Source organism: Physeter macrocephalus, chromosome 14, assembly GCF_002837175.3.
Source record: "Physeter macrocephalus isolate SW-GA chromosome 14, ASM283717v5, whole genome shotgun sequence".
NCBI classification, from domain to species: domain Eukaryota; kingdom Metazoa; phylum Chordata; class Mammalia; order Artiodactyla; family Physeteridae; genus Physeter; species Physeter macrocephalus.
The window spans coordinates 61,838,073-61,859,618 of NC_041227.1; the positions used below are offsets into that span (position 1 = coordinate 61,838,073).

The window sequence follows — 21,546 nt, forward strand, 5'->3', positions numbered from 1 at the left end:
AGAAGTTTGGAGAGATGGAGGAATTGACAATGACCCAACAAAGACGTGGCATTCCCTGGGCAAATATTTACATGGTGATAATATCCAGGGATTGATATGTGAATAAGGACTTTATGAAGACAAATGCAGAAAAAAAATGATGGCCTCTCCAGCCATTTCTCATGATTCAAAAGGTCTAACCAGAGTTTTGGTCTGGGCAGTGATGAAAGTCAGTGTGTAGTCTGAAGGCAGAGATGTTTGGACATCATCAGATTGTGAGACCAGGTTAAACAGTGGATTATAGAATCAGACAGCCTGGACCCAAATCCTCCTCCTTCACTTATTAGGTATGTGAATTCTGCAGGTTATTTGAACCCTTGGAACCTCAGTTTCCTCAGCTGTAAAATGGGGATAATTAGGGCTTCCCTGGTGGCGCAGTGGTTGCGCATCCGCCTGCCGATGCAGGGGAACCGGGTTCGCGCCCCGGTCTGGGAAGATCCCACATGCCGCGGAGCGGCTGGGCCCGTGAGCCATGGCCGCTGGGCCTGCGCGTCCTGAGCCTGTGCTCCGCAACGGGAGAGGCCACAACAGAGGGAGGCCCGCATACCACAAAAAAAAAAAAAAAAAAAAAAAAAAAAGGGGATAATTAAAGTGTCCATTTAATCAGAATATTAAGTGCAATGTGCTTGGTATGGCACATAAAAAAAAAGGCTCTCCATAACTGAAGGCTCTATTTTCCTTGGAGTTATTATGGAAATTCAGAAAAAGGAAAAAGATGGAGGTAGGAAAAAAAGTCCTTATGAAAGGCATGTAAGCTTTGAATACTAACATATGAATGTATGTTCATGGGAAATTAAAAATACATCAACTCAAAAAAAAAAAAAAATACATCAACTCTCTGACTCCACCTCAGGTAAATTCTTTCTTCTGTACAAAGACAGTGTTGAGTGGGTTTTCACAATGTGGACATTACCAGCTGGGACTTAGTAGCTGGAACACCACCCACTGTCTACCCCAACTCCTAGTGTCACCACTGCTCCTCTCTTGGTCTGTCTCTTGGTAAAAGACAAACCAAGAACGTGCATTTTTCTGCAGAGACCACAGGGACAGGTTTCTCTGGACACACCCTAAAGCCACACGCTCAAGTAGGTAGTTGATAGGGAAGACTCCAGATGTACTTGCCATCCTCATAGGAAGATAGATGACATGATTTTGTTACATGGTCAGATGTCCATGTGCACAGTCAGGTTGCCTGTACCCTCCATCTCGGTGTGGCCTGAAGTCAAGCCCAAGTGTGATGAGATGAATTCTAGTTAGACTCACAGTTCCAGTAGCTGAAGGTGAGAATTCAGACCAACATCAACTTGCTGACCTGTGATTAAAACTTGACACTTGGTCACAATTACCTGACTGTGTACCAGATACTTTCACCTGCTGTCTTGTTTCTTAAATGAGATTATCCCCATTTCACGGATAAAACCACTGGGGCTCAGAGAATTGAGGAAGCGTCCAGGCTGAGAACTGAAGCCCAAAACATAAGCTTTTCATGATACTTGTAAGCTTAGCCAGAAGCCATTCTTAGTTCTGCGCCCCTCAACCTAGTAGGAGCAAGAGGTCAATCCTGTCCTCACCCCCCATCATGGGTGCCTCCTTACCTTCTCCATTTGAGTCCAGTAGTCCAGCACATCACTTGCAAAGTTAAATTCCTCAGGTGTATCATAGTCATTCCATCTTGGGGCTCCAGCTCCCGATAAAGACCGGCAGCGCAGGCGCTGAAGGGCAGGGTGGAGGCCACAGCGGGATTTGTGGATGCCCCAGAGGACCCGGAACTTCATCAGCCGTTGCATGGTGGAGAGTCCTCAGGAAGCAGGCACAGAATTCTCAGGCCGCCACCTGCCTTGGGAGGAGATGGCTAAGTAGGTTGGTCATCAGAGCAGGAATTTCTTCCACAAAATGAAGGCACATTCCTGGTTAACTGCTAGAATGATAACTTTGTTTCAGCTCACTGGAATTTGGAAGGCACAGCTTATGGATTTAGGTGGGGATTTCTCTTCCCAGATGAGGCAAAAAATGATGGCGAGGGGCTATAGCTACCAGATAAGGATGGCACATATTTCGGAGGGTCTTCTCCTTCTCTTTTTTGTACCCTCTGGGATGGCAGCCACGTGGCCATCCCCTTTTCGGTAGAAACTCATCATTTTGAAAGTCCTGTACCTCATGCTGTCTTTGCTCTGGAGACCTCTCTTCCCACCGAGTCCAAATGTATGGTTCTCATGGAAACTAACATATTCTTAGATGATTCCACCCCCTGTTCAAAGTGGACTGGTCCAGAGCTGAGCAGTCATTTCCCGTGATTTTTTAATCCAAACTGGGCTAATCATAATCCCTCTCCAAAATTTGTGTGTGTCTGCTTGTTACCAAAGGGTATATAAGGCAGTCTCTCCTTGGTGGAAGCCATGAAATGCACACTTTGGAAACTGTCGGTGGCTATAATTCCTGTCATGTAGAGATAACTGCTCTGCATGAGTGAAGAAAACATGGAAGATTTCAGAGACATGGAAATAAGGGGCAGAGAGTATCTCAGAGGCATGCAAGTCTCTGGTTCAGGACTATTGTTCCTGAGGCCCGTCTGCATCTCTACCCCTCTCTTGGTAATATCCTGTCCTGAATTCTATGAGCCAACAATTTTTCTTGCCTGAGATTGGGTTTCTGTCACTTAGACTCTAAGAATATTGACAAACATGCACCACCACACTCAGGACAGAGGAGGCTAATATCACAGCACCTTCCTTACTGGACTGGGATCTGGCCTCGGGGTTTTCCCCAGGACAGCATTCCAGGTAGCTATTACCAATCCATCACTTGACCTATGAAATAACGTTTCTTTGCCACTCCAGATCCCAACAAATGCTTCTAACATGGGAGCAGAACCCCCATTTATTAGGATGCTTCTTGAAGTTACATTGTGAAAATTGGCTTAAGCTAGAACTTCTGTTCTATGAGAAGAAAGCCACTTCACAAATAGCTCTGAGGTTCAAGCACTTCATCACTGCAAACAATTAAGCCTCCTCCCCGTTTCAGCAGTAAGATAATACTGTTTGACAATAAACCCATAAAAGAGATCAATAAAACTTGACTCAATTTATTTTCAACCTGTTTAGACTCGTAATAACCTAACCCCAATTAATTTTCATGCTGCCCTGAGAACCCTGCTACTGTCTGCAGAAAAGAGGACAGATATGTGAAAGCTTCATCCCTTAGAGTTTCCTTGTCTGTGTGGATCCTTAGACCATATGAACTAAAGTGTGTCCCCTTCCTTTTTAGTGCCTGTCAATCAATAGTACTGTCTTTTGTTTTATCAGAGCACTTAAGGGAAGAAAGACCCTACGATAATCAGCTGGCCCAGACGTTTGACCCTCATCCTTTGGAGGAAAACATTTGAATTGTCAATATTTAAAATTTGGGAGATATCATTTAAAATGTGAATTGGAAGATTTCTCTTGAAAACTCAGAAGGCCTGGCAACACTGGGCCTTTATTTCAACCTGGCACCAACTGGTTGGAGCTGAAAATTAAATGGAATGTTGTCCAATTCAACAGGGTTTCCACTACTCCCTATGTTGTTACAGCTACTTGCTTCTGCACTTACTGTACCTATCCAGCTCTTGTCGACATTTGAGCTTAAAACCCCCATTCTAGGCCAACATCCCAAGAGGGACAGGGATTTCCCCAAGGTTTCACGGCAAGTTTAGTAGCAGAGCTAGTTCTAAAATCTGCTTTTCCTGCTATTTTTTCCAACACATACCTCTCTCCACAGGCATGAGCTCATTGAGAGCAAGAAACCAGACTCAGTTGCTATTTTTCTACACAGGTGTTTACATCACTGCAGGACTGTCCTTAAAATACTCAAGGACAGTGCAAACAACCCCTTAATAAGTGGCTAAAAACCAAAACAACACCAAGAGAAATAATGAGGAAATTAATTAATCCTTTATTATGGGCTGAATTGTGTCCCCTCAAAATTCATATGTTGAAGTGCTAACCCTCAGTACCTCAGAATGTGATTGTATTTGGAGATAGAATCTTTAAAGAGGTAATTAAGTTAAAACGAGGTCATTAGATGGACCCTAATCCCATATGACTGGTACACAATGCCTTGACGAGTTCTTGCAACAGAGCTTTGATTTCACAAGCATTTGGACTGAAAAGCTGTTTATTTTATGAGGCAATATCCCTAGCGTGTTATAGGGGATCCTAGAGTTACAGAGCCAGGTTTGGCTCCCCTGGGTACCAGCTGAGTGATCTTGACCACCATTCACGTCTCCAAACTTGAGGGCATCGTAGTAATACCCACTATCTGGCTTCCACAAGGATTAGCACGGTAATCAATATAAATCACTTTGCTAGCACTGAGTCTGATACAGAATAAGGGCTCAATAAATGTTGAGGTGCCTTCTAACTCCCAGCAAATTCTGAGGCCCACCCCTTCCCTGTTAGATATTAAAAAGATATTTTTTAATAAAAGGCATTCACCTTATACACTGTGAACAAACTTCTGCATAATGGAGTTTTCTTTCCAGCGTCTAACTTCTGGGTCTTTTTTACCCTCTCGGTACCCTCCTCCCACAGCCCAGCACATTCAGAGCTGTCTAACATTAAATCATCACCCATGTGCCAGCCACGGTGCTAGGCATATCACATGTATATTCCCATTGAGCCCTCTCTCTCGATATCACCATCCTCATTTTGCAGTAAAGGAAAAGAAGTCTCAGAGAAGTTAAGAGACATGCTCAAGGTCTGTAAGTGGCACTGCCAGAATTTGAAATTGGGTCTTCAGATTTTAAGTTCAGTATATACTTTACTGCCCTGTGGCAGATAAACACACACATATAAACACAACCGCCCCCCCCACCGCCAAGAAGCTGTCATTCACCTCCATCTTACCTGGTACTGTCTAGGAAACACTTGGGTTAGGTCTTGGATGGGGACTTTGCGGGATCAGTTCTCTCTGATCAGAAGTTTAGTTCTCTCTGTGCACACAGCAGAACTTGGTTCCTGGCCACAGCTGGGGTGGAGAACTTGGCAGGAATTGAATGATTCAGAAGGGGGAGGAGATGCTCATGTATAACAGGTCAGAAAGCAATCACGAGCCTTCATGGAGAGAAAATCGGTTCGAAAAACTATATAACGTAATCTCCAATTATGGTAGGGAGGCCTTGCAGTGTGAATGAACAGATAAAGCCAAATGGAGCACTTTCAGAAGTTCTCTGTAGCTACCCTGCTCCCCTCTCCCAGTCCCAGGTCTCCAATGTTCTCGTTTCAATGAGAGCCAGGTGGCAGCGTTGCCTGGTAGTTAAAGCCTGTGATCCGAGGCAGAGAGATTTGGGTTTAAGCGTTAGGTCTGCCACTTAAGCTCTTTGACTTTCGTGGACCTCCTTTTTCTACACTTCAGTTTCCTTATCTATGAGATGGGAGTGCTAACAGTGACACCTATTTCCTATGGTTGCTCTTTGTTGTTGTCATTGTATTAGATGAAATAATTCATGAAATGTACATAGCACAGTGATTGGCATAATCAGTGTTGGCTGTTTTTATTAATGTGGGATTCTAAGAGAAACAGTGTGGTGTACTGGCAAGATGCAGGGTCTTTGGAATCCCAAAGTCTTGAGCTTAAATCCTGGCACAGACACTTATAAGATGGCCCATGGCAAGCCATTTACTTCCTCTAACTTTTGTCTTCTCATCTGAAAAGTGGAGGAGTGGGTGGTTGTTAATAAGATTTGTCCCACGGGATCTTTGAAAGGTTCGCACAATGTAAAGCCTGCAGCGTGCCTGGCCCAGGCATGTGGACACTGGGTTGACCTTGATGTTGCATTGGATTAGTCCAGATTGTCACAAGTAGTGGTTTGTACTGTTCGTTTTCTTCTAGAGCCATTTTGGGGAGTTGTAAGGGGATGGGGGATGTCTAGTATCCTGGTGCAACTTTCCCAGCACCTTCTGCCTCCCAACCTCCATTGAACCAGGGAGAAAAATACCTCTGCTCAAAGCCACCACCAAAGACTTCTGGAGACAGCTAGAACACCCCTGCTAGGGCTGAGGGGCAAGCCTGGCTTCTGAGGGGTGAGTCTTGATCTTTCTGGCCGATGCCTTCATGGTGGATCCTTGCTCAGGATAGACTCTTATTTTATGGAGAGGAGCAAGTAAGAAGGCAGGGCTAGTTGACTGGCCATAGTAAGCTAAAGATTATGAAGTACAAAACCCCCTGTTACTCAAGCAGAAGAGGCAGTCACTTTTGAGAAGAGAATGGGGACAGGAGGAACAGTGCACGAGGTGCCCTCTGGATCTCAGTAGATCTCCCGTGTGGAACTGTAATACCAGCACTGTGGTCAAGAAGACAGGCTCTGGGGCCGGGCAGCCTGGGTTTCAGTCTAGCTTTTATCTGTTACCAGCTCTGGGACACTGAACGAGTTTATTATCCCTTTGTGCCTCAGAGATAGTAGAATTCTCTATAGATTCCATGTGCACGTCTCTCTCATGTCCAAGCTTCTTCTGTAGTTATGGTGAGGCTATTGAATTCCACTTTTGGGCAAGGAACTGCAGGTGGAAGTGACACAAGTCACTTCTGGTCTAGGGCATTTAAGAGCTGGTATGAGTTCTCTATAATCTTCTCCTGACTCAATTGTCCTGGTAACTGTATGGGGAGATAGTAGCATCAAAATATGGCAGAGATTCTATCAGCCTGGTTCTGTGTAGGGCCCTTTCTGCATTGCACGTTTCAGATATCACATTCTCTCATACCTTATGCGGGGCTTGCTGGGACATCTGGACCTCCCAAACCCATTGTGGGACAGGCTCTATATCCAGCTCACAGCCCCAGGGGTCTCTGTTTCTCTTCTCCCAGGACCCTCTTCTTTTCAGAGCCCTGGGCCCTGGAGGGACGTGGACGATAGAATGGTGCCCATGGGTGAGTAGAGAAGAATGACTGAAAAAAGTCATGACTCCATCAAAAAGCCGGATCTTAGAGTCTGAAAATATACCTGCTCTTCAGAGCAAATGCCCCTGCCCTGCTCGCTCCTCCCCTCTATCTCTCCTTCTGTAGGCAGACTGGCTCTTTTGGTGGACTGAAGTTTTAATTAAGGGTAGCTAAAATTAAACAGCAATGTTAACCAGCCCTTTCATTGCTCTCTTCTACCTTTCTGTTATCACATCCTGCCTTTTCTGAGTCTTCTTTCTCAATATTGATTATAGGATTCTCTTCCTCTTTATTCCATTAAAGTATTGTTGTTCTGCAAGGACTCATCCACACCCAACAGTTTCTCTCATTCCATTTATTCCTTCTCTCTCTCTCTCAATAATTTCCTAACCACATTAAACATCTTTACTTCCCCAGAGTTCAAACTTAAATATCCAGCTGATTACTAAATATACACTAACCTCAGTATTTCATAGACAGCATAGATAAATTAACATGACCACAATTGAATTCTGTGTTCCTGCCTCCAAACTTATTCCTCTCAGTCTTACCACCACCTATCCCAGTTTACTTAGTCAAACACCTAGACAACATACTCCTGTGCCTCCTTGCCCTTAACCCTATCTGCCTTATTTAGTCACTAAGTTACCAGGTTCCAAGAAGAAGGAATTCTTCTTCTAAGCATTTCTCAAATTCTCCTTTAATACATTTACCACTCGGTTACCAAGGTAATCATTTAGAAATAAATTGTTGACTGAGTTCATTACTGTCCAGATAAAGTCCAAACTTTTTATCATGTGATATAATGACCACCCCTTCTGACATTTCGCAACTTGAACCTGATGTTGAAATAATATTGGATGCAAGTGAGGTGACTATCCTTTTACAGGGTAAGTTCCTCCTTCTATCTACAGATAATTGCAGCAATCCGGGGGCAACTTATGCCATCAACACATACACAAGTTAGTTAGTCTGTGAATTCTCTAGAGCTAACGATTATCCAGGGAAGTTATGCACAACATATACCGGGTCACAGGGACTTGACAATCATTACTTCTTCGTTCTGAGGGTTACTGGGGCACCTTAAAGGCTTTAACTAGACAAAGACAGGAAGGATGAGGTAGTCTATTTATATCTCATCATGAAAAAAACAAGAGTCTGTGATTTCCTTGTGCAGGCACATCTTCGAGATATTGCAGGTTCAGTTCCAGACCACTACAATAAAGTGAATACCGCAATAAAGTGAGTCTCACAAATTTTTCTGAGTTTCCCAGTGCATATAAAAAATTTTTCTCATTTTCCCAGTGCATATAAAAGTTATGCTTACACTGTACTGTAATCTATTGTGTGCAGTAGCAATACATCTTTCAAAAAGTACATACCTTAATTTAAAAATACTTTATTGCTAAAAAATGCTAACCATCATCTAACAATGCAGGGTTGCCCAAACCCCTCAATTTGTAAAAACCACAATATCTGTAAAGCGCAATAAAGTGAAACAATGAGATGAGTATGCCTGTAGTTATAGTAAGCCAATCTGAAAGGTACTGGCTTAATATTGTGATTTCTATATACAAGCCAAATGCAGAAGGAGATGGAATGAAGGGAAGAGAGGCAGATTCTGTACTTTGGGTAAGTCATAGATTTTCTCTAAAAGTATGGGTTCCCAACATCACTCATTCCAGAGCCTGGAGAAGGTAAGGAGATCATAGGATGGGCACTGAGTAAGGAGATGTGATCAAAATCATTCTCACTATAGGAGAAAGATAACACTTAAAGTGTCAGAATGTTCAATCTGCTAGATTTAAAATTTTGGGGAGGGTGGGAGGGAGGCTCAAGAGGGAGGGAATATGGGGATATATGTATACATATAGCTGATTCACTTTGTTGTACAGCAGAAACTAACACAACATTGCAAAGCACTTATACTCCAATAAAGATGTAAATAAATAAATAAATAATCTTCAAATACAAAAAAAAAATTTGGAATGTCTCAGTTAAAAATGATATTCCCGGGCTTCCCTGGTGGCGCAGTGGTTGGGGGTCCGCCTGCCAGTGCAGGGGACACGGGTTCGTGCCCTGTCCGGGAGGACCCCACGTGCCACGGAGCGGCTGGGCCCGTGGGCCATGGCCGCTGAGCCTGCGCTCCGCGATGAGAGAGGCCACAGCGGTGAGAGGCCTGCGTACTGCAAAAAAAAAAAAAAAAAAAAAGATATTCCCTTCAACAGTGATAAATCCAGATTGTGAAAAAGTTCTGCTGTTTGATTAGCAGACTATGTTTCTTGACTAGGCCAAACATAAAAGTCTGGTGAATTTTAGTGGACGCCAGGAGATGAGTATATCACAGTATATTCACATTCTGGTGGATATTTTATTTTATTTTATTATTGATTTGTAATTAACATACAATATTATATTAGTTTCAGGTGTACAACAGTGAACTGATATTTTTATATATCATTAAACAATCAGGACTTCCCTGGTGGTGCAGTGGTTAAGAATCCACCTGCTAATGCAGGGGACACAGGTTCGAACCCTGGTCCGGGAAGATCCCACATGCCGCATAGCAACTAAGCCCATGTGCCACAACTACTGAGCCTGTGCTCTAGAGCCTGCGAGTCACAACTACTGATCCCACGTGCCTAGAGCCCATGCTCTGCAACAAGAGAAGCCACTGCGATGAGAAGCCCGCGAACCGCAACGAAGAGTAGCGCCCGCTCACCGCAACTAGAGAAAGCCCGTGCGCAGTAACGAAGACCCAACGCAGCCAAATAAATTATTAATTTTAAAAAATGATAAGATGAAAAAAATGATAAAATGATCAACATACTAAGACCAGTTAACATCATCACCATACAAAGTTGTTACAATATTTTGACTACATTTCCTATCTGTACATTACATCCCTGTGACTTATTTATTTTATATCTGGAAGTTTGTACCTATAATTCTGTTCACCTGTTTTTTTCTTCCCTCACCAACCCTCATCCCCTCTGGCAACCACCAGTTTGTTCTCTGTATCTATGTTTGTTTGGGTGTTCATTTGTTTTGTTTTCAAGTTATTATAAATTATTCTCAAGTTAATAAAGTCATTCAGCAGTGCAGTGATTCCCTAAGGTAGTAGTATCCCAATTGAATATGTACACCCCTCAGTAAAATATTTTTTAACACACTACCCTAATACATGTTTATTTATTTATAAATTATACATATGTATTTATGTGCATCATACAAATATCAAAAATAATTTTAAAGAATGAATAAAAAGTACAGATAATTTGAAGTTCTCCTATTTTCTTTCCCATCCCATTTGCCCTTCTCACCCTCACTTCTAAGCCCCCTGTCCTTAAAAACTCTGCAACAACAACAAAAAAAACCCAAAACTCTGCAACAACAACAACAACAAAAAAACTCTGCAACATTCTACAGAGTTCCCAAGAAACTAAAAAGATGCCACAAAATTGACAAGAGACAGAGACTTTGAACTCATGTGATTTTCAAATTGAAATTTACACATTTGGGGTGACTTTTTCAAGATAAAAGGAATCCTCAATTTAAACAAACAATTTTTGAGGGTCATAACTCCCAAAATGCCACGGATTATTTCTCTAAAAGCTAAGTAAGTAGCTTGTAAGAAACATCTACATAAATACATGGTTCAGTCAAATCTTTAATGCAGAACTGGGGAAGATATATCTTTACCTGGTTTGAAAGCTAAAATTTTGAGCTTCAAAGCCATCTTGGAAAAAACACTGGTGTTCTGGGCCTAACATTCACTGTATGCGTGAAACTCTGAGTAAAAAAGCTTTCCAGAAAAACCATACAATTAATTTTAAGCAGCTTAACACAAACAACTATTTATCTAATGGGGAAACAAAACTTTCCCTCTAACCAGAAAAGTTACAGATTTTCCCTGCTGAAAAGTGAGGCTTTTTCAGGTCAATGGAGACTTAGAAAACCTAGTGCTACAACTCTGTTATAGAATTCACTACATGCATAACTCAGTGAAGATAATTTTCTTTCACTGGAAAAAAAATGTGTATCAAATTTCTCTCATGGAGCTGGTTAGAAAGATCTAAGTAAATGTACGGTGAAACCAAGTCTTTAAAGTAGAATTTGGGGAAGATACAAAGTTACCTCATTTGAAAGCTAAGATTTTTGCCCCTTGAAAGCTGCCCAAGAAACACTATTTGTGGGTCTACCATTCACTGTATGCATGACTTACTGAGTCAAACTTACTTTTACTGTGAAATTTACCTCAAATTTTCTATTAATACACTATATTTTAGACCTGCCCTGAATGACAAGACTCTTTGTAGACACTTAGCATGAAGAAATGGAGAACAAAGGAACTAGGCATCTTTTCACTATGTTCTCAATGAGTTTACTGTTGTATTATATACATTCAAGTTTCTTTCCCCATAAAATTGCAGGTTCCATAAGATTGAAGGGCATAAAAGAAATTATATGGACAAGACAAGATACCTGGGAAATCCTAAATATCTGTCTCCTTGAACTGAAAGCTCAGGGCAAGGCTTGACCAAGCCCCACTTTTAGGCTTTATATTGCAAATGTAATTTGGTTCATTTTTCAAATTAAACTTTTACTTATTTTTTTTATTGGAGTATAGTTGCTTTACACTGCTGTGTCAGTTTCTGCTGTACAGCAAAGTGAATCAGCCATACATGTACATATATCCCCTCTTTTCTGGATTTCCTTCCCATTTAGGTCATCACAGACCACTGAGTAAAGTTCCCTGTGCTACAGGTTTTTATTAGTTATCTGTTCTATAAATAGTAGTGTATGTATGTGAATCCCAATCTCCCAATTCATCCCAGGCCCCACATTTCCTCCTTGGTATCCATACGTATGTTCTCTATGTCTGTGTCTCTATTTCTGCTTTGCAAATAAGATCATCTATACCATTTTTCTAGATTCCACATATATGTGTTAATATACAATATTTGTTTTTCTCTTTCTGACTGACTTCGTTTTGTATGACAGTCTCTAGGTCCATCCACGTCTCTGCAAATGACACAATTTCATTACTTTTTATGGCTGAGTAATATTCCATTGTATATATGTACCACATATTCTTTACCCATTCCTCTGTCGATGGACATTTAGGTTGCTTCCATGTCCTGGTTATTGTAAATAGTGCTGCAATGAATATTGGGCTGCATGTATCTTTTTGAATAATGGTTTTCTCTGAGTGTATGCCCAGGAGTGGGATTGCTGGGTCATATGGTAGTTCTATTTGTAGTTTTTTAAGGAACTACCATATTGTTCTCCATAGTGGCTGTGTCAGTTTAAATTCCCACCAACAGTGTAAGAGAGTTCCCTTGTCTCCACACCCTCTTATATGAAAAAGGCTAGAATCATCCATACAGTAATAGGTTACAGGTGGAGTCATCTGTATGAATTCATGTTTGCCATCATAGGCATTCAACTTGTTCCATACAGATAGTGGTTGTTACATGTATATACACAGATTAGTATATAGACACACTCTTCTTTGCACTGTCTGCTGAGATGGCGAAGAATCAAGAACACCTTAGTAGCGATGAGCACACTGAACTGCCTGATTTAGGTTTCAAATACCATTCTCCAAAAGGAGAAACAAGGGCACTTTGAAGAACTGGCTGATACTAAGACTGAAGCAGGATATGCAAAGTGAGTGCACAGCAACTTTCCTTAGTGCCAGGAAGTAAGGTAGTTCTCAAAAACCAACAAACAAAACAATCAAAAACAAAGATGGGTGCACAAGCAGCACACTGGAGGTACCTGAAAGAGAACCCAATGGCTAAAGCTGGAACTATCTGAGCAAGAAAACATATAAAGAAGTACTGCACTATTCTAGAAAACAAAAGAAATTTCAAGGAGTCCATATGGAGAGAAATAAACATTTTCCATATAGAAAAAATCTGCATGATTACATAGACACTCAGTCCTCAAAGACAAGAAACATAACTTCCCACTCCTTATGATGTGCACATAGTGATTTAATCAAAGAGAAGGTACACTATGGACAGAGGAGAAACCTGACTAACTCTGCCTCAGCCAGGTGATTAAAGGCAACATCAACAAGTTATCTCGAAAGTAAACATGCTAGAAATGAAGTGATAAGAATGACATTTTGCCTCCTGATCTTCACCCCTCCTTGCCCCAGAAAACTAATAACCCCAGTCTAAACATTTGAAATATCCATAAGATATATACCAACTAGGACTGTTATACAAAATACATGAACAATACACCTCAAAACGTTCCAGATTATGAAAAATATGCCAAGTCTGAGAAACTGTCACAGCCAAGTGGAGCCTAAGGAGACATGATGACTAAATACAATGTGCCAGCTGGGCTGGGTCCTGGAACAGAAAAAGTTAAAACCCACCCAAGCAAATCTAAGTAAAATGTGGACTTTAGTTAATAATATTGTATCAATTTTGGATATTAATTGTGACAATGTACCAAGTGTTATGACATTCACAATTAGGGCGAACTGAGTCTTAGGCATGTGGAAACTCTCAATACTATCTTCACGATATTTTTTCGCAAATCTAAACCTATTATAGGGAATTCCTTGACAGTCCAGTGGTTAGGACTCCACGCTTCCACTGCAGGGGGCACAGGTTTGATCCCTGATCAGGGAACTAAGATCCCACATGCCATGTGGTACAGCCAAAAAAAAAACTTTAATTTAACTTAAATTTTTTAAAAAATCTATTATAAAATTAAGTTCTTAATAATCATTGTTTTATCTTTTTACATATGATTGCATATTTACTCTTACATATTTACAACTACTCTTATTGTACCCTTCCTTGTTTTATTTAAATACTAGCATTTATGCTGCCATTATGTATACATTAGATCAAGTACTACACAATAATATATAATTCACAGAAACATCCATTTTACCTATTTTATGTTAAAATAATACATATATGCATACAACATTATATTGTGTATTATATAATTATGTGGTTTTCTGGTTTTGAAGTGTCTCTGTAAAGTTGGTCACCATGGATGGTAGACAATATTGAGATTTTAGAGAGTGTATTTCACACCATGGCTGAACATTTTCAAAAAAGGAACAAATAGCCAAGTGATTCATTGTGACTGGCTCAGCTGTTCTGAATAATCCTTGTTTTTATTTTGTTCCCATGAATACCTTTCAGCAGTAACGAACAGAATCAAATATTTCCAATTCAAAGAGATATTCAAAGATTGGCAGAACGTACAGTGAGTTTGAGGGGTTTCAGGCTGAAGGAGAAAGAAGTGACCATGAGGTGGAAGTAGCATGCGACAAGCTTCATGTGGGCAACTCTGACAAGGTTTCCATGAAGAGAAGTCAATCACAGCAGGAGACCTTCCAATGGCTACTACCCAGAAGCAGAAGGCGGCCAGGAATCTCTCTGGGAAGAGGGGAACTGGAGAAGAAGCTGACGTGCCTAAATTAGGTCCCTGCGCAGCCAGGCTGGGCGTCTCAGAGCACTCAGAAGGGCAGCAGTAGCTTGGGGTCTTGCAGAGCTACAGGGTTGAACTTACCTACAATTGGCAGATGCTGGGCACAGTTTCACGGGATATGAAAATCAGGAACAACGTAAACGACTAAAACTCTCTTACTGAGGCTATGTTTTAAAAAACTCAATGTATAAAAATTTGAGTTTAGCACCAGGAGGCTTTTGAGCTAACGGGGGGTACCAGCCCGCCAATACACCAGAGCCATCTTTGGCTCATTGACAGAACATAAAAAGAATTGGTTACCCCAAAGATAGTGTTTCACCCTGGTCTTTTCTAAAACATAAGGGTTTAAAAGAATTATTCAAACTCATAATTTACTAGATGATGTTTTCCAGCAAGTGATAAAATCAATTTAAAGAATAAAAGAATATTTTATCTAAGTGACTTAGATTTTGATAAGTTTCATGCAATAACTAATTTACTTCTTAGGAGATCATAAGAATATACTGAAAGCTCAGAATGTTTCTGAGTTAAGAGGAATTATAGGTTATCATACTGTTGATACACCTACCCATATAGCTAATGATGGATGGAGATATGGCCCTTATTTATGTAATAAAATTCAAAAGGAATTTTAAATGCTACTAGGAAGTTAGGTTAGACCCGGAAAATATTGAGAATATATAAGAAGAAAAAATACCTCTCCTTTTTCAAATTCGATGAACTGGTGGGATCGTCTCATGTCTAATATACATATATTCAATAAGTACATACACATAAAATATCAAATGAAGAAATACACTATGATGAAATCAAATCATCCTGATGCAATGAGATTAGATTATATATGTAACTTGTCATTACAGAATGATATTTTCAACTCAGTTGAAAGTTAATAAAGATATATAAAAACCAATTCTGATATTAAATAAAGCCACATGCTCAGTACAAGGCCTATCTCCTTTCCTACAGCAAATGAAACGAGTCTTGAAAGTATGGGTGATGAATGTAAAATGTAGGAAAACATATGAATATAATATCTGAATTAGAAAATACGCAAAAAAGAGGGACTTCCCCAGTGGCGCAGTGGTTAAGAATCTGCCTGCCAATGCAGGGAACACGGGTTCAAGCCCTGGTCCAAGAAGATCCCACATGCTGCGGAGCAACTAAACCCGTGCGTCACAACTACTGAGCCTGCGCTCTAGAGCCCGTGAGCCACAGCTACGGAAGCCCACGTGCCTAGAGCCCGTGCTCCGCAACAAGAGAAGCCACCACAATGCGCAGCCCGCGCACTGCAACGAAGACCCAACGCAGCCAAAAATAAATATAAATAAATAAATTTAACAAAAAAAAAGAAAATATGCAAAAAAGAAAAATATAGAAATTGGAAATGTATGAAGGTAAGCATCAATGTTCATATATTTAAAAACACCATCATGCTGCTGCTTCTAAAACTGATGCACAGATTTTGCTTAGTGCCATATTAACCAATTCTAATGTGGTCTTGATCATTTAATTAACAATAAGTAACAGTGGGGTCCTGTGAATGAGGTTTTAGTAAGCTGAAATCATTCAAAATTATTTAAGATCGTCATAGATCATGAGAAATTATAAAACACAGAAAGCCTCTCAACTGAAAAGGAGACAAGCTAACAAGTATATTCTTAAAACATTATTAGTGACCTTGCTTTTAATAAAGACAGTAAAGTAAAATTATAATAAATTCCGCTTTGGGTATATATGAAATATTTAAGTTTAAAATAACGTAAGTTTTATTACACTTACTTGTCAGATTCTCCATAGTTTTCAGCTACTTCAACGCTGTTGGAAAACTGGAGCCATTAAAAATTAGTGAAAGCATGTATGCACTGGAGTGCGTTTTCGCTTTTTACCTGGGGTTCTGGTTCCAACATGACTCGGAAAGCGGGTCCCCAGCTCATTCTCCTCGAAGGTCGCGATATTGAGTACTGAGTGTGTTCACGTCCCACTCAAGGGAATCTCCCCTTCCTCTGAGCTCGTGCTGTGATTTCTCCCCAGGAACATCCTCGAATCTGTACAGAAACAAGGAAACAAGCCACTGCAGCTCTGATTTACAGACGTCAAGCCCTCAACCAACGGATACTTCAGTCAATAAGCCTTGTTCAAATATTCTTAAAGAAAGTAAATAGGGCTTCCCTGGTGGCGCAGTGGTTGAGAATCCGCCTGCCAATGCAGGGGACATGGGTTCGAACCCTGGTCTGGGAGGATCCCGCATGCCGCGGAGCGACTGGGCCCGTGAGCCACAATTACTGAGCCTGCGCGTCTGGAGCCTGTGCTCCGCAACGGGAGAGGCCGCGATGGCGGAAGGCCCGCGCACCGCGATGAAGACTGGCCCCCGCTTGCCACAACTAGAGAAAGCCCTCGCACAGAAACGAAGACCCAACACAGCCATAAATAAATAAATAAAATAAATTTATAAAAAAAAAAAAAAAAGAAAGTAAAGAATAAAACACCGGGAACAGCCCGGAAAGCGCAAGGGTCCCGGGGAAGCCACACAAACCTCCCCGCTCAGCGCTCAGCCGGCTGAGGAAGCTTCCTACGCACGGCGGTTGGTCCAGAGCCTCCGCAGTCGCTCCCTCTTTGGAAACGGAGCTGCGGTTCTCACTGCGGAAACAGCGCCCGAGAACGTAGGGCTAGAACCCGGCCCGCCCTGCCCTGAGGCGCCTTTAGTCGGAGAAGACGCGTGCGCCCGCCCCCTGCCGGCCTTCGCTGCGCACTGCATGGAGGGGAACCGCCCCGTGCCCGTTAGCCGTGACCGCGCGCCCTCTCCTGGCCGTTCTGGGAACGTCCTGGGAAATTCTCAGCGAGGTGGGCACTCAGCTGGCGCACCGCTCCAGCCAAGACTTTCCTCTATCGGGCCGTGTCTTACCCACAGGGGCTGGAAAACAAAGAAATCTTTGGGTTTTTTGAGTGTTGAATGAAACGTAGAATTTATGCATGTATTTGCATAATTTGTACTGCTGTAAGCACTGGCCGCATAAATACAGACTACTACTTGACACATGCTAAATGGCAGATGATTGTGTTTAACTATGAAAATATTTCGGTGAAACCAAATTTTCACATTCTTTACACTAGTTTTCCATTTCGCTTTTATCTTCTTCATTTTTAAAAAAGCATTTCTGGTCATTTTTAAATATGTGAAATTCAGTTTATACCAGACAATTTCTCTAGCATCACCATCTTGATCGTGAGAGCTTATTTTAAAAGTTGCCATTTGGTGACATACACATGACAGGGTCAGAATGCAAACCTAGAGGAAGCTACCTACCTGTTGTTAATTTACTGCGTGTATCCTTGGCTGATGTTTTCCATGAAAAGTGCTTTAGAGATGGCAGATGGATGAAATAACTTCCATCAGTCCCACAAGTAACCGATTTTATTACCTTCAAATAATAACTTCCATCACTTCACAACCAGAGGAAGACTTGGTGAAGCAAGAATTTTCTGCTTTGACGTAAGAGAAGGCTGTGGTGTTTCAAACTGACCACCTACCATCCCCAGATTGGCAGTGTGGCATGAGGATAGCAACCCAATACCCTGGTGCATGTTGCTGGTGCCAGAGAGAGCAGTATGGACCTTATTCTAAAATAATTTTGGTTGTGGGTCTCAACCAGTCTATAGGCTCCCTCAAGGAGCAGTGGAAAAGCTTCCTTCGTTTTGCAGGGTTAAAAGTATTCTCCGGGCTGAGTCGACTTCACACGCACCTTTTCCCAAAAGCACTTAAAGGCATGCATATGTTCTGGCCTAAGAAGCCTGGACAATTTAAGGCTAATGGGTTGAGGTGCAATTTTTCATAGGGAAAATAGAGCATTTGATGCTGTCTGCAGCACGGTCGCGTGTGTTTACGTGCACACTACTCTCAAGGAAAATGTGACCCACAATTGTTCAGGAATCGCTGGTACAAATGTTTCACTGAGAGTAACAAAATGAATACACGTCCCCGTGTTCACGCATTCATGCATTCGCTCATTGACCAAATATGATCCAGACCTTATTTTGGTTCTGGGAAGTAAATGGTAATTGATAAAATGTCCCTACCCAAAGAGCTCCCTTCTAGTGAAGAGGGGCGTGACAAAAACAAGGAAAAGCCAAGGAAACAGTCAAACAAAATAAAAGAAATTGTGGGAGAGTGTCGGAGAAGCTATCCCCTTCCATCCAAGGCCCGCAGACCCTGCGGGAGCCGCCGCCACTGTGGATGATTGGGAGGATCCGGTGCACCAAGCAGAAGCTGCCCGAGCAGGCTGAGCGATACAACAAAATGGTGGAATCAATGAAGAACGCAGCAGGGATGGATGTGGAGTTGACAACTGAAGAAAGAAACCTCCTATCTGTTGCATACAAAAATGTGATTGGAGGGCTTCCCTGGTGGCGCAGTGGTTGGGAGTCCGCTTGCCGATGCAGGGGACGCGGGCAACTGAAGAAAGAAACCTCCTATCTGTTGCATACAAAAATGTGATTGGAGGGCTTCCCTGGTGGCGCAGTGGTTGGGAGTCCGCTTGCCGATGCAGGGGACGCGGGTTCGTGCCCCGGTCCGGGAGGACCCCGCATGCTGCAGAGCGGCTGGGCCCGTGAGCCATGGCCGCTGGGCCTGCGCGTCCGGAGCCTGTGCTCCGCAACCGGGAGAGGCCACAACAGTGAGAGGCCCGCGTAACGCAAAAAAAAAAAAAACATCACTGGGAAAGCCTCTAAGGGCAACTGAACATTTTTCCAGAGACAATCAGAGCTCTACAATCCCAGCACTCCCGAGACAACCAGAGCTCTACAATCCCAGCACTCCCATCACCCCCACCCTAAAAGAACCTACAACTACATTTATACTGTCGTGAAGTTAATAAAGTCTTATGACTTGAAGCTTATATTCAACTTAGCCAAATCACCTGAACATTAGGTGAAGTTACGAAGTGTATTTATTTAACTACTATGAATTCAATACATAAGAAGAGAAAGGAAGAGAGAAACAATTTAAGTCATCACAGTCACCCCTTTCTCCCCTAAACGTGGATGCTTCAAAGCCAAAACAAAACAAACGGAAAAAGGACATCCTTTGTTTCCCCAAGGTGTAGACATCTAGGAGGGAGAATGCTATGAGAAACAGAATAAAGCAGATATGAATCTTCTCTTTTCCTGATCAACTCCTTGTGGCCCTCAGAATGTGAACATCTTGCCCACATTTCAAGATTAATTCAAGGGCTATTCTATTTTGAATAGACACAATTCATGTCCTACCAAACCCTACTACCCATTTTGGGGCTCACTGTATCGGTCAGGCTGTTCCAAGCTTTCTCACCTGAGTCCTGTTGGGCAGCTGAGTAGTAAGACACTGGTTAAAAGCTCAGGCTCCAAAGTCAAACAGGCAGGGCTCTGCTACTTCTAATAGTGGAGCTCAATCACTCAAGAGGACCTTGCTAAGCCTGCCTTACCTCCAACCATAAGAGATAGTTAAGAGCTACCTCATGAGGTTCTGGTAAGAATTCAACGTCAGCAGCATGCTTGGTGAATGAGGTACTTGACAAGTGGTAAGTGCAGAGTACAGATTATTCAACAATGTTCTTTATTATTTGGGAGGCCTTGGGAGAGTTCTTTTAACTTTTTTCGGCCTCAATGTCTTCATTTATAAAATAGGGTTTGTGAAGATGATGCGAGTGCTCCAAAAGCCCTTGTAATATAAAAAATATTCAATTAATATTAGCTGCCATATTTCTTGGCTCATAATAAGTGCTTAATATCCTTATTAGCATTTTCTCCAAACTTTTCCTCTCTTGAATAACCTGCTAAAATGTAAACTCCACCAGGAATCTTTGTTTTAATCATAACATGCCCCACGTGCCTAGAACAATGTCTGGCAAGAGAGTAGGTGCTCAAGAAATATTCACTGAATGAACTTTCCTAAGACTTGCCTCTCCTCTTTGCTTGTTGCTAATATCCCAGTTATCTGGCAATGAAAGCCACTCATATTGCTCTCCCCAAAGACCCCATGCAACTCTCTCTTCAGATATAAATTCAAGAAGCTGCGGCATTGCCTGATGGGAGGGGAGCCACTCAATCCAGAGCTGCTGGAACAGTGGAAAGTGCAATCTGGGCTAATGCTGCGTGAGGGCTACGGACAGACAGGTGGTATGTTTAATGGACAAAGCTTAAGTTTACCCTTTCAACCCCAGGACTGCCAACTGAGCCCCTGAAGTGCTCCCACCATGCTCTAAATTGTGATGGTGTTTCCCAAAACTTCTAAATTGCCCAATTAGGTTTGACTGAAGGGGAATTATGATTATTACTTGGTATTCCTGCCTCCTCCTCACACAGGATGTCTCAGAGGTGTTAGGGGTTGAAGAGGTTCAGAATTGAGTAGCTCATCTTTCCAATGCACTGGGAAGGACCCCAGAGAGCCCCAGTGGGGAGTTACAAGGTGCACTTAATGGCACTCTTAGTCAAAAGGAGTGATTTTCAAAGTGTAGTCCTCAAACCAGCAGGATCAGTAGCACGCAGGAATTTGGCAGAAATACAAATCCTAATACCCCTGACCTACAAATGAGAAACTGGGATGGGGCCCAGCAATCTGTGTTTTAACAATGCTCCAGGTGACTGATGCACACTCGAGTTTGAGAACCACTAGTCTCAGATAATATATTTCAGGAGATGAGACTGAATACTGGGAAAATCAGTCAAAGCTGGGTCTTGGATTTCACTGTCATGATATAGCTACAGAAAATGAAATTTTACATAGTTATATAAAACATGTCCTCTTGATAAGGAATAATTTGTGCCAATCAGAAAGGGCAAGAAATTAAACCAGGCTCAGTAGGGAAAGGAGTACTACTCTATGATGTCCAGGTGGGTAATATCTAACTGGTTCAATAAAGAACCAGTTAGTGTTCAGCATTGGTCCAAATTCTTGATGTGTCTGAAAAACAAATGTATCAATATAAATTGACTTTTTTTCCTGCAGGCGGTGAAAGCTTTTGTTGTCTTATCTGCACCCTTTAAATCATCCAACCCAGAGAAATTAACTCTTGAACTTCAGGATCATGTAAAAAAATCAACTGCACCTTACAAATATCCAAGAAAGGCAAGTATTGTGCACAAAAGTTA

The 21,546-nt window shown here is 41.9% G+C and overlaps 1 protein-coding gene and 1 pseudogene across 1 annotated transcript in view; one reads left to right on the top strand and one right to left on the bottom strand.

Annotated features, from left to right (window-relative positions):
- The window catches only part of LOC112064828 (acyl-coenzyme A synthetase ACSM1, mitochondrial), a 43,431-nt gene extending 41,590 nt beyond the window's left edge, over nucleotides 1–1,841 (bottom strand). The window contains exon 1 of the mRNA XM_028499301.2: nucleotides 1,635–1,841. Within this exon, the coding sequence (XP_028355102.1) occupies nucleotides 1,635–1,826 (192 nt within the window). The 5' untranslated portion in view covers nucleotides 1,827–1,841. The remainder of the gene's footprint in view (nucleotides 1–1,634) is intronic.
- Nucleotides 1–21,546, top strand: part of LOC112064823 (acyl-coenzyme A synthetase ACSM1, mitochondrial-like) — a 162,455-nt pseudogene that overhangs the window by 99,794 nt on the left and 41,115 nt on the right.